Genomic DNA, 14,325 nt, shown 5'->3' with positions numbered 1-14,325 from the left:
AATATAAAAGCAAGGATGTAACTCTGCAACTTTATAAGGCACTGGTGAGGCCTCATTTGGAGTATTATGAGGAGTTTTGGGCTGCTTATTTCAAAAAGGATGTGCTGACATAGGAGAGGGTTCTGAGGATGTTCACAAGACTGATTCCAGGAATGAAAGGGTTATCGTATGAGTAGCAATTGAAGTCAGTCAGCCTTTTATTCACTGAAATTTAGAAGAATGGTGGGGGCGGTGTAATCTCATTGAAACCTATTGAATGTTAAAAGGCCTCGATAGAGTGGATGTGGAGAGGATGTTCCCTGTCGTGGGAGAGTTTAGGATCGGATGGCACAGTCTCAGAATAGAGCAACGTCCTTTTACAACGGAGGTGAGGAGGAATTTTTTGAGCCAGGGAGTGGTGAATCTGTGAGAGGGAAATGGATCAGACATGATGAAATGGCATAGCAGACTGGATGGGCTGATTGGCCTAATTCTGCTCCTGTGTCTTATGGCCTAATAGGTCTTGGGTAGTGCTTAAGGAGGAAATATCAGAGGCTGTGACACATTGTAAATGAATGTATTGATTTGATAGTAGAATAACTCTAAGGCCTGTAAAAATTGTATTTCCTCTATGCATTATTATGAAAAAGTATATTTTTGAAATTTGAAAAAAAAACGGAGTTTTCTTTTTGAAGTTCGCAGGGAACAAAGAAACAACCAGTCAGACAAGTGGCATAGCGAAAAAAGCTGCATAAGTCCGCGGCATCAGAAGGACTTCTACTGATAAATGCATGTACATCCTAGTTAAGGTGCTGGAGTCAGGACAGAAACCTGCCCTAATTTGGAACCAAGTATCAGCAGGGCAGCCCTATGTATGCCTAATACTCTTAATGCCCAAATAGTGCCAATGACCAAAAGCAGATCCTTATCTCTCAAGCTGTCAATAGGCATATCCTAAATGAATTTAGAATGTAAGTGATGAACATATTGTCATCAGCTTGTATAGTTACTGGTGCAGTCAGTAGAAATCATAAGTGCTCATTTTCCATTCCCTTATTTTATGCAATGTGTAGGCACTTTGAAAGGCAACATCTGGAATGAAATTTAGTGACCACTTAGGGCCCTGATCCACTGGTTATATTTCACAGGGCAGACTGTGCCATGATATATGGGACCTTCTGTTCCAACTTGTTCCGAGCTTACAATAGATTCATGCCTAAGGCTTTAACCATTGAGGTTACACTCAAATCTAAAGAAATAAACCTTTTTTTGTCCTATAAGTGTAACAGGGAACAATTTAATCACAAACAAGAGAAAATCTGCAGATGCTGGAAATCCGAGCAACACACACAAAATGCTGGAGGAACTCAACAGGCCAGGCAGCATCTAGGAAAAGAGTACAGTCGGTGTTTCGGGCCGAAACCTTTTGGCAGGACAAGAGCAAAAAAATGCTGAGGAGTGGATTTAAGAGGTGGGGGGGGAGTGGCAAGAGAAACACAAGGTGATAGGTGAAACTTGAAGGGAGGGAATGAAGTGAAGAGCTGGGAAGTAAATTGGTGAAAGAGACAGAAGGCCATGGAAGAGAGTAAAGGGGGTAGGAACACCAGAGGGAAGCAATGGGCAGGCAGGGGGATAAGGTGAGAGAAGGAAAGGGGATGGGGAATGGTGAAGGACAGGAGGGCATTACCAGAAATTTGAGAAATGGATGTTCATGCCATCAGGTTAGAGACTACTGAAACAAAATTTAAGGTGTTCTTCCTCCAACCTAAGTGTAGCCTCATTACGACGGTGAAGGAGGCCACGGATAGACATATCAGAATACGAATGGGAAGTGGAGTTAAAATGGGTGGCCACTGGGAGCTCCCACTTTTCCTAGCAGGTGCTCGGCGAAATGTTCTCCCAATTGACGTACAGGAGGCCACACTGGGAGCACCGAACACAGTATATGACCCCAACAGACTCACAGCTGAAGTGTGGCCTCACCTGGAAGGACACCTGAGTGATAGTGAGGGAGGAGGGGTAGGGGCAGGTGTGGCACTTGCTCCACTTCAAAGGTTCAACGGTCAAGTTTAACGTCAGAGAAATGTATGCAATAGACCTACATCCTGAAATGCTTTTTCTTCACAGGGATAAGTTTGCTTTCCTCCATGGCCTTCTGTCTCTTTCACCAATTTACTTCCCAGCTCTTTATCTCAGGTTTCACCTATCGCCTGGTTTTCCTCTCTCCCTCCCCACCCCCTTTTAAATCTACTCCTTAGCTTTTTTCCTCCAGTCCTGCCAAAGGGTTTCGGTCCGAAACGTCGATTGTACTCTTTTCCTAGGGAACAATTTAATCTATGTCAAGTAGATACAGTGTAAATTTCTGAGTGGAGTTAATGAGATTAGTTTTATTTCAGGTCAAATGGAAATATATATCAATACATTAGACCAGATGTGATATTTCTATGCATAATATACCACATAATTTCATTTTTCTCTGCAATTGCTTCCTCTGGGAGAAAGGGCATTGACTAAACACATTTTGCAAGCAGCTTTATAATTGTACTAATGTGTTTGCATAAGCTGATAACCTGCTCCCATTAGTTGAGAAAAAAATTCCAGTCACTGAATTCCAGAGATAAGCCCATGGGATAAAAGGTGCACTTCCTGTAAATAGTGTGATACCCTGGTTAAGATGTCTATAGCTATGCTGTGAGGTAGCTTATATTAGCAGTTTTCTGTAAAAGCAGCGTGCCATGCAGGAAAGTGTGTTTTGGCTTCAGCTAGGAAAAGTGGGGGGGGGAAGAGAACATTCCCCCCCCCCCAAGATAAGGATCCACTTTGTCCAACTTAGGAAACTGAGTCAGCCAGCCAGGATTGTGGGATGTGAGAGAAGGTTCTAGAGAGCTGTGGGGAAGAGTTTTCTGAAGAACCGTAATCTGATATGTGGTTCTTTGGCAGGAGATGCGAAAAAGAGAAGAATGGGAGAGACACCCATAGTATTCGATCCGACGGGAAGACGCAATTGCAAAGAGTGCTTTGCAAGATGAAGGAGTCCAAGATGGGAAGCTCTACCGATGACTGGCGATGAGAATTCAACGCCGTGAGTAACGGTTACACCAGCTTTTGGGAGAGATGAGCTCCAATGCTCATGAGCACATTTAGACTGGTTTAACTGTAATGGGCCCTCTTTATTGTCTTTTCTTTCTTTTCTTCCTCTTAATAACTGTTTGATAAAGCTGAAACTAGCAAATCTACTTTCTTTATAATTTTATGCGGTGTACGATCTGTTATTTTTTGCTGGCCGATAATTGTGTATGGGCAGTACTTACACAGCATTCGCTCAAATTGAGGTTTCTTTAATCGGAACATCACGGCATTCCTGTTTGGTTGAACCCGAAATCTTACCAACCGTAGACACTTATGTTTATGAAAGGTAGTCTTCTCACTACTGAGTGATATGGCAGTTAGCAAAAGGTAGCTCACTAGCCGAATTTGTAAACGAGCCCAGTGAGAGGGTTACACGAGTATTGAGAGACACACAGGGATTGATTTTTCACAGGAGTCTATACCTTTGTATAAAACTATGGGACTAAACAGTCCAGATGTGAACTGCAGTGTAGGTGTTGAATTTGGTATGCCACTATCAGGAGAAAGCCTCCCTTAGTCTGTACTCAGAGTCAGATTCACTTGTTTAACACATGTACATCAAAACATACAGTGAAATCCGAATCTGAGTTCTTTGGTCTCTTTTCAACAGGCCTGATAGTGATAGTCCATCTGGCTTATACTCATCTGCACTTTTTTCATAGCTCACCTACCACCATGTCAACAGCATATCCATGCGTGCTTCAAAATACAAAGCAAAGCACTTTGGATGTCCTGAAGTTGTGAGGGATGCTAGATAAGTGCAAGTCTTCCTGGCAACTAATATACCCGGAAAACAGATGGCTGTGTAGTCTTTTGTAGAGATACCATTTACCAAACAAAGTGAGTGAGGTATCAGCTCAATCAAGCACATTGTGCAGTTATAGAACGAGTTTAGTCAATGGTCTTTCTCACAGAGGAATCGGTTGTGCACACTCTCCATGAAGGAAGTTCAAATTCCAATTCGAAGTCCAATAGTTCAAATCTTGAATGATAGGAACACAATGACATCCCCATTAATGAGTAAGGGACTGCAATAATAGCCCAAATTTCATTGATACAGCCATTGTCTGTATTCAACCGTTGCCCAAGCTTTCCTGAACTGAGTGCAGGGCATAAATCTTAGAAGCCAAATTACTCTGGCGATCAACTATGAGGTTCTAAGTGACAGATTTCCTGTTTTCCTGTAGCGTTTCTGAAACCATGGACTCAGCTTTGCTGGCTGTCAAAGTCATTAGGGACTAAAAATATTTCTGTCATTCAAAAACTCTTAAAATCTATTAAAATTGAATACATAACATTGCTAACGTAGACTGCTAAAATAAAACAAACAAAAACACTTTAATTAATTAAATAACTTAAACTTTGAATATTTTCAAGAAGGAACTTGCCTTCTTACTTTTCAGCTCCTTGGAAATCAATGGGATCACTGACCTTGTGCCAACTCTAATCAGCCACGGGATCCAAGAGCCATTCCCCCAAGATAGATTCAGGTCAATCTCACAGTGATGGCACTCCACTACTGGGCTATATCAATTGTCCAATGACAGATTGATGCCAGAAAATGGCTGGCAGCAATCACAGGATCAGGTTTAGATCTCTTCCTTTGCATTTGCAGTGCATGCGTAAGAACCTTGGATTTGCTGACATTTCAGTCACTATAGGGAGAACCTCAGAAAAGGTCACCAGGAAGAATCTGACTTGATTCACATTAAGAATAAGGATCCTCATTCTGTTAGAATCATTGTCTGAACAAGTTAGGCTGTAACGACAGTGCAGTTAATGGAATTACTTTAACGTGATTTAAACCAAGGACAAGTATCTGAAGTGAATTGTTATACCAGAAGAACAAGTATTTACATAGCACCTAGCACCTACTTCACTTTAGAGTCACTGAGCTGCTCTTGAAGTACATTCATCTTTGCAGTAATCAACGAACTCATTCGTAAGGCCAGTGATGTGGGGATGGAACTGGACTCTCTGACGGTGGTGTCTGAAAAGAGGATCCTGTCCAAGTTGCATGCCATCTTGGACAATGTCTCCCATCCACTACATAATGTTCTGGTTGGGCACAGGAGTACATTCAGCCAGAGACTCATTCCACCGAGATGCAACACAGAGCGTCATAGGAAGTCATTCCTGCCTGTGGCCATCAAACTTTACAACTCCTCCCTTGGAGGGTCAGACACCCTGAGCTAATCGGCTGGTCCTGGACTTAGTTCCTGGCATAATTTACATATTACTATTTAACTATTTATGGTTTTATTACTATTTAATTATTTATGGTACAACTGTAACGAAAACCAATTTCCCCTGGGATCAATAAAGTATGACTATGACTAATACAGGAAACACACAGCCAATTTGTACACAGCAAACTCCCTCGAAGAGCAATGAGATAAAGAACAGGGATAAGCACCAAAGTTCTGCAGATGCTGGAAATCCAGAGTTACACATGTACAGTACCGGAGGAACTCAGCCGGTAAGGAAGCGTCTATGGAGAGGAATTAAACAGTCAATATTTTTGGCTGAAACCCTTCATTAGGACTCAGTTTTCAGTGATGTTAGTTGAATGATTCTATGGTTCAATGATTCAATTTAATATCAGAGAATGTATACAACACACAACCTGAAATTCTTACTCTTCACAGACAACCACGAAACAAAAAAAACAAAGAATGAGTGACAGAAAATATTGGCCAAGACACCAGGTTTAATTCACTTGCTTTTCCTCCAAATAACATAACAGCACCTTTGAATTTCAACTCTGAAAGCAGACGGAATGATGACATGGAAGAAGGCTATTTAGCCAGCCCATTGTGAATGCACCATTTTGGGTTGCAATGTGTTTAGGCAATTTTGTATATTAAATAGATTAGCTGAAAATAAGCAAAGATAACTTCACTTCAAGGATATCCCAGTGACTCGAAAGTGAAACAGGCGAAAGGTGCTATGTAAATATTTCTACAGATTTCTAGCCTCAGTGGTGCATATTGAAGTAAGAGAGAGCATCCTACCTTTCAGCTGGTCCAGAATTTCAGTCCTTCCAGTAGAAGCCAAGTTGCTAGCCTCTTGCTCCAGCTTGGTCTGAAGATGCTTCAGCATTTCCTGGAGTAGATAATTGAGTGTAATGAATATACCTATCATCTTGCTGTAACGGGTGCATAACACAGCGACACACGCACACAAATGAAGCACACGCCAGCAGAATGCACAATGGAAGAAGCTTTCAGCAAGGTCCCGTACTGATGTGACAGCTTTCACGCGTCACTTTTACTTTCATCTTTTTCAACTCCTGCCAAATTTGAAAATGCCGAGGGTGACTCGCCACACCCTGTGGCATCAAACTCTTCTATCTTTAATAGCCAGTATTGGATAGCAGTAATAATTGGAGCACAGATACATGATGCAGACACGCGCAAATCAGGGCTGCCCCAGTGATCTCCTTGTCTTCACTGATGAATGGTCAGGACGTCAAGTGCCTGCATTGGGTTATTTTCATGTTATGCCCCGTGACTCAGTACAAAAACAACAACTGTAATAAAGCGATGTGCCCTTGCAAATGTAACTGTCCTCGTATTGATCCTGTAATCCTTTACTTCATTTTCCGTCCACTACAAAATATGCCATACATCATTGCCGTGGCAACAAATCAATACTAAATCCATCCTCTGCTACAGAGGCACTGCATAGTGGAGTGGGCACCTGCCAAGCTGAAGTAATGAAACAAGCCATTTCTCTTAAATCTAGCATAAAACAAAGTCGAAGCATTCAATTTCAGCCGCAGAAATAATCCGGTATAATTTGTCATGGACTTTCAACCTGTGTTTTTAACTCCAGAGATTAAACTATACATTTCATAAAGCACCAGTCGGTGTTGTTAGCCGAAGATTCCAAACACAATATCAACATATCCATCAAATTTTCTCCAGGAATTCCCTTCTTGTGAACACTTCAGAAGATGATGCTTTCCCTCTATTTGTTGTTAAAAATTCTGCTCCTGCACCTGGCCTCTGTATCTGTGAATGCGAACGATTCTTCAAAAGCACAGTGCTGCGTATATTGGAGAGGTCAAATGACAGGCTCGGTGCCTGGTTTAATTCCACAGCGTTACAACTGAGAGTCCAATAAATGCAAGCAGTAAGAACCACCCCAGAAAGGAGAGCTTTGTGACATCAGCCACCGCACGTGTACACAGCAGCTGCCCGGCTGCACTTTTTACATCTCTACTTAAAAGCCAAAGACACTTAAATGGAAAACCTTTCCACATTTGGCTTCTATTAACTGCTCTGCAGATGGTCCTCTGTTCTGCAGTGACTCAGGTTGCTGTGTCAGAACAAGATGCATCTGCACTCAAGCCTATGGCCTGTTCCTTTCCAATCGGCAGACCAGAAGCAGCAGCCAACAGCGACCAGAGGCTAGGCAACACCCAAAAGGCTAAATGTGTAATTTCAGAACTTTGATGCAACGCATTAATAAAATCCCAAAAATGCTGCATCATGCTGGCATCGGCTAACAGTGAAGCCGTCCTCAAACTGCAACGCCAGTGAAATAGAGCCAACCTTTGAAGCATTCTGGCATTTGTGTTTTCTGGTGCTTTACGGGAAGGGGTTGGGGGTGCTTTTTAACCTAACATGTTTAATCTTCATCCAGTATCACTCTTCATTCAATGAATTGGGAGAATAAAATGGAGTGCTAAGAAATCCCAGCTTTACCTGGAGACCTGTCATTTCACAGCCAGACTTAAAATAATTTGCACTGTGTTGGTTTGACTGTCCTGCACACTAAGTCTAGTAGAAATATTTAACTCATGCATAACGATCAATAAAAGGACTTTAATCTTAAACACAGACTGCAGGATCAAAGCAGTCTGTTTTTAAGTTTAAAAACCTTTATTAAGGAGTGAGATTCTGGAAATCTCTGAAGTAAACAGACTCCAGTTGATAATTATCCAAAACAGTGTTTGATTTAATAGAAGAAAATTAAGTGTGACTGTACCTGTAGATGTCAAATTAAACTATATTGTGTAGTATCCTTTATACAGAGGTATGCCTAGAGGTGCCCAGAAGAGGGCTATGGTCCAGGTACCAGACATCTCACCCTGCAAAAACTCATTTCACGGAGGTAGCATCGTCAATTTGCGGGAGACTCCCAGAACTTCCAGGAGAGGTGGGATGTCTGCAATAGAGTAGCTCCTGAGCAGCTAGCCAGCTAGTTTAAATAACGTTAGCTCTGCTAATGAACGAATGACACCTGTTAAACTCACCTCAACACGTCTTTTACAGTCTTAACCCACCATGGGCAATAGAAAAGTCACTGTTGCAAATAGTGCAGCGAGCAACACTGTCATTATTTTTGACCCCTATTAGGCAGGATTACACTTTAGTGTAGTCTGGGGTGATGTACGTTTTATATTTTCTTTTTTTGGAACACTCTCCCATGGCACGCGCTCTCTTTCTCTCTCTCGTGGTCGCTCTCGCTTACTTGCTCTCAGAAAAGTTGATTTCCAGGACATTGTATATAATTTGCGGGCATCAGGGAGCCACTATTAATACGTGGGAGACTCCCGGAACTTCTGGGAGAAGCGGGATGTCTGAGGTACAAGTCAATGGGACAAGGCAAAGTAATAGTTCAGCATGGACTAGATAGGCCAAAGGACCTGCGTCTGTGCTGGAATGATCGAAATGTGCCCATCAACAACATATAATGATGACCTATGGAAAATGAAAGATTATGAGGGAAAATTGAAGGCTTAGTGAAAATGTAGACTTTGGGCACTTTTCTTTCCAAATGAAAATCATTTGAGCAAGCAGAGAGATTCAGGAATAAAACCAAGTAGAAAGCTCAATATCCTCTACAAATCTACGAATCAAAGCAAAATGCTAGGGGTGTGGATACTTAAAATAAGTACAGAAGATTCTGAAAAGAATCATTTGTGGCTTTGGACTTGGAGTATAATTGTGATGTCTACCAACTAATTAGCCCTAATAAAGCAGTTTTCCCTTCAACCTTTCATCTCCAGTCCTGTCAAACCATTCATCCTCTTTGCCCTCTCATTTCTCCTGATGAATAGCCAATCCCCTATTTCAAGTGGTTCCACAAATTCCTACCAGAAGAAACATCCTTGAATTTATCTTATGAAGTATTGTAAGAATTGTCAATGAGCTCATTCCTCTTTTTTCTAAACTCAAGAGAACATAGGTCCAGTTTGCTTAGTAGTATTGGACAAAACACCATCTCCATGATGTTAATTGCACTTCCTTATCTATCCTTAGATATTGAGACCAGACCTGTACACAATATTCCAGCCACAGCCTCACTAGGGCTCGATATAGCTTCATTGAGATGTGTTTCCCTTTGTATTCAAACTTTCTTACAGTAAAGGCCAAAGTGTCATTTGCATTTGCAATTGCTTGCTCTACTCAATCATTAACTTTCAGTGATACATATACAAGGATATTGAAGCCCACTTGAACACAATGACCAACAGTTCAAGATTTAACAAGTTCGCCACCTCTATATTTTTTACCATAGTGGATAGTTTCACACTTAACATTCCATCTGCTATGTCCTAACCCAGGGGTTCCCAATCTTTTTTACGCCATGAACTAATGCCATCAAGCAAGGGGTCTATGGGCCCCAAGTTGGGAACCCCTGCCCTAACGCTGTCTATATCTCCTTGAGGCCATTCTACATCTTCCCTACAACCTTCACTACCCAATAGCTTAGTATAATCAGCAAATTTGGATATATTACACTTGACCCCTTCATCCAAATTACTGATGTAGACTTTGAACAACCAGGAGCCCAATCCTGACCCTTACACCATTTCACAAGTCACAGCCTTACATCCCAAGATTGGTCTATTTATTCCTATCATTACTCATTAACCAATCCTTAATATATACTCGTATTTTAATGTGTTGAGATTCTTCAGCACATATAATCCTTAAAAAGAAATCAAATCATAGAGATATATCTATGATTTCATTTCTTTTAAGGGTCATATGCGAGGATGATAGAGAGCCTCTTTTGATCAGCTATCCCTCATAAAGAGGCAATCCAACACTATTGGAGAGGAGACGATGGCGGCGTGACACAGCTCGCAGCGGCCACTCCGGTGGTGATGTCTGTTATTTGTCAAGTAGGGTGCTGTGCACAATCCTGATTTGATGGAGATGGACGTGAGAGCACGAAGGAACATCTGCTGAAACTTCTGAAATGCCTGCTTCGCTGCTGCTGCTACTGTGTGATCCAGAATCTCTGGAGGGGAAGGCCCCGAGTCCTCGGCTTTGCTTGTTGCTCAGTGGCCGGGGCGGGGTCGAAGCGCTCGGCAGAGGATGGTGCTCGGAAAAGCTATGTCGGAGGGCTGGTCGGAGGCTCGAAGTTTTCGGACGGACTCAGAGTCGGACTGCGGTCGGGTGCTTCCAGTGGTGCTGCATCGGCAAGTTTGCAGCGCTTGGAGGTTCACGGCGGGGAGAGTTCCCTCCTTCTACCATCTGCGTGAGATGATGAGGCTATCAGGACTTTGAGACTTTATTTACCATGCCCATGGTCTGCTCTTTATCAAATTAGGGTATTGCTTTGCACTGTTGTAACTATATGTTATAACTATGTGGTTTTGTCAGTTTTAGTCTTGGTTTGTCCTATGATTCTTGTGATATCATACTGGAGGAACATTGTATCATTTTTAATGCATGCATTTCTAAATGACAATAAACGAGAACTGAGTGTCCTCATAATCTAATCTAATCTAATCTATTTGTTTGTCTACGCTTTGTCCTATCATTTAGTGATAGATTTCAACTGGCTCTGGAATGGAGAGCAAGGCAAATCCCTTCCTGAACCAAGACAGGCTTAAGTGTTTCTTTCTGATTTTAGCATCCTTTTTCAGTTCTTGGCTGATCCGCAATGGCAGGCCACTTTATAACACTTGAAACTGGTTTACTTCTCGTGTGAGAATCCCTGAGTGCTAGATAATGGACTGCTGAGTCCCAACAGTCTTTCAGAGTGCTCTAATTATACTCTGCACTCACTTTCAAATGGAAGTTTTCAATATGCGGCTGATCTCAATGTTCTGGGGTAAACGTTATTGCACCAAAACATCCTCCCCCTTCAGCTTTTGCGTCTTCCTGGCTGAAAGAAGTGTGGCGGAGCATTAAATGAAATCCCATTGGGCAGAAGGTACAAAAGACGTACCAGCAGGATCGAGGACAGCTTCTACCCCCACTATTATCAGACTCCCGAATTGATATTTTATACATAAGATGGACTCTTGACCTTGCAATCTAACTTTCTATGATCTTGCACTTTATTGTTTCTTGCCCTTATTCAATAGCGTTTACACTGTGGTAAAGCAAGTCCATATTTTATAGAGATAAAAGATTAGCTATATTTGACACAAGTACTGTACATCAAAACATCAAAATATCCAGTGAAATGCATTGTTCGTATCATTAACCAATATGTGCAGGGGGCAGCCCACAAGTGTTGCCGTCCTTCCAGTCCCAACATAGCATTCTCACAACTTACTAACCCTAACTCATGCATCTTTGGAATGTGGGAGGAAACCAGAGCCCAAAGACAAAACCCATGTGATTGTGGGGTGTTAACCTTTGACACCCTTACTAATCAAGAGTCTATCAAACTCTGTTTTAAGTATACCCAATGATTTGGCCTCCACAGACATCCGTGACAGTGAATTCCACAGATTCACCACCGTCTGGCGAAATAAATTTCTGCTCATCTCTGTTCCAAAGGGACAGACTTCTTTTCTGAGGCTGTGCCCTTGGCCCTAGACTGTACTACTATTGAAAACATCCTCTCCACTTCCACTCTATCAATGTTTGGTAGGTTTCAATGAGATCTCTCCCTCATTCTTCTAAACTCCCACAAGCACAGGCCCAGAGCCATCAAATCTTCCTCATATGCTAACCCTTTCAGTCCCAAGATAATGTTCATAAAGCTCCTCTGGACCTTCAATGCCAGTACATCCTTTCCTAGATAAGGGGCTCAAAACTGTTCACAGTCTTGTGCTAGAACCTCGGCTTGGATTTAAGAACATAAGAACTAGAAGAACAAGTAGATCATTTGGCTCTTGTGTCTGCTTAGCCATTCAATAGGATCTGGGTGATCTTTCCCCTTAATGCCACTTTCTTGCATATTCCCTAATTACCTTTATATTTGTAAAAACAATTGACTTTATGTTCCAGTATCCAAAGTGGGATAAAAAATCTTTACCCTTTAATGCTTTATCATTAGTGTCTGAGCAATATAATGAGCCGAAAGTTCATTTTAACTTTCTATAGTTATGGAAACTGCTGTTAATTACTCAATATCCCGAATGTTCTGGCAGAGCCTATCATCTTTCTTGCTTTACAGTATTAGTCAGCTGAGTTGCTTAAAGACCATTGCCTCAGCTATCAATTATTTTGATCATTGCACAGTGCACATCAAGCACAAAGTGGTTACAGATTGACTCTACATAAAGAAGTTGTTCCTGGCCAAGATTTCTCTGTTTCATAGTCTTGGGAAAGGGCCATAATCTCAACTGGCCCAGAAGGCATGAATATTCCCATTCTGGCTCTCTTACTCGTTTTCATCTCTTCTCCTCATTCTCCATCACCTCCCTCTGGTGACCTTCATCCTTCCCTTACTCCCAAAGTCCACTGTCCTCTCCTATCAAATTTTTTCTTCTTCAGCCCTTTACCTCTTTCACCTATCATCTTCCAGCTTCTCACTGCATCCCCACTCCTCCACCCACCCACCTTCCCTTCACCTGGTTTCACCCATCATCACCAGCTTCTCCTCCATCCCTGCCTGCCACCTTCTTATTCTAGTTTCTTTCCCCTTCTTTTCCAGTTCTGATGAAGGGTCTCAGCCTGAAACATCGACCCTTTGTTCCCTTCCAGAGATGTTGCTTGACCTGCTGAGTTCCTCCAGCATTTTGTGTGTGTTACTCTGGACAGTTCTTGAATGAATCTGAACGGGGTGTAACAATGCATCACACACAATATGCTGGAGGAGCTCAGCAGGTCAGGTAGTATCTATGGAAATTAAGTCGACATGCTCAGCGAATAGTGGATGCTTGGTATGGTGGAAGAGGCAAATATATTAGAGGCTTTTAAGAGGAGCTTGGATAGGCACATGGATGTAAGGGAAATGGTGAGATATGGACATGGTGTAGGTAGGAGGGATAAGTGTTTGGATATATATGATTTGCTTTTTAGCTGGTTCAGCACAACATTGTGGGTTAAATGGCCTGTTCTTGTGATGTATTCTTCTATGTCCTATGTTCTATATGATGAAATAGCAAAGCAGACTCAATGGGTTAAGTGGCCTAATTCTGCTCCTATATCTTATGTCTTATGGTCTTCATTATCTTAAGTTATGTTATAGCATAGGATTCACAGTTCAGTATAATGTAGCTTCGAGTTCTATCCCTATTAACCCCCAGAGTCCTCCTATCTGTAAGGGTAGACTTGGATAACTACCAAAAGTAGAGACATTTTATAAAGCAATGTTTAAAAACAAGGGCAATGACTAATAAGAATGTGTGTCCATGAGTTGTCATGGGCACAATGGCTGAATGGCCTACTTTGGTCCACTGATCAGAAATCATCATTTGTGCTATGTTATATAAATTTTTATCTATCTGAGACCAATTATGGGTTAATGAGTTAATTGGATTTTTAAGCTTACAGGCCATAATTCAAATGCATTCAGCATCATCATCCTAATTACCATAATTAATTCATTTTCTTTGAAGATAATTATCCTTAGCAGTGGGAAATCTTACAATCAAAATTAAGGGAATTTTACCTTTGAAAAGTGTGTCATAGACTGAAGGCATAATTGTGTTGACAACTGAAATCAATAACATTCAGTGAGTAACACACACAAAATGCTGAAGGAATTCAGCAGGGTGGGCAGCATCTATGGAAAAGTGTTAACAGTCGACACCTTGGGCTGAGATCCTTCATCAGGGCTGGAAAGAAAGATGAGAAGTCAGAATAAGAAGGTGGGGGAGGAGACGAAGAAGTGCAAGATGACAGGTGATAGGTGAAGCCAGGAGAGGGGGACATGGTGAAGTGAAAAGCTGGGAAGTCAATTGGTGAAAGAGATAAAGGGCTGGAGAAGGTGGAATCTGATAGGAGAGGGTAGAAGACCATGGAAGAAAGGGAAGGAGGAGAAGCACCAGAGGGAGGTGATAGGCAAGTA

At 41.8% G+C, this 14,325-nt stretch overlaps 1 protein-coding gene across 1 annotated transcript in view; it reads right to left on the bottom strand.

Annotated features, from left to right (window-relative positions):
* Positions 1-14,325, bottom strand: part of apc2 (APC regulator of WNT signaling pathway 2) — a 244,093-nt gene that overhangs the window by 119,927 nt on the left and 109,841 nt on the right. The window contains exon 3 of the mRNA XM_063032030.1: positions 6,123-6,213. Coding sequence (XP_062888100.1) covers positions 6,123-6,213 — 91 coding nt within the window. The remainder of the gene's footprint in view (positions 1-6,122; positions 6,214-14,325) is intronic.

This window comes from Mobula hypostoma, chromosome 24 (genome assembly GCF_963921235.1).
Source record: "Mobula hypostoma chromosome 24, sMobHyp1.1, whole genome shotgun sequence".
Taxonomy (NCBI): domain Eukaryota; kingdom Metazoa; phylum Chordata; class Chondrichthyes; order Myliobatiformes; family Myliobatidae; genus Mobula; species Mobula hypostoma.
This window is presented reverse-complemented; position numbering and strand designations above follow the sequence as displayed.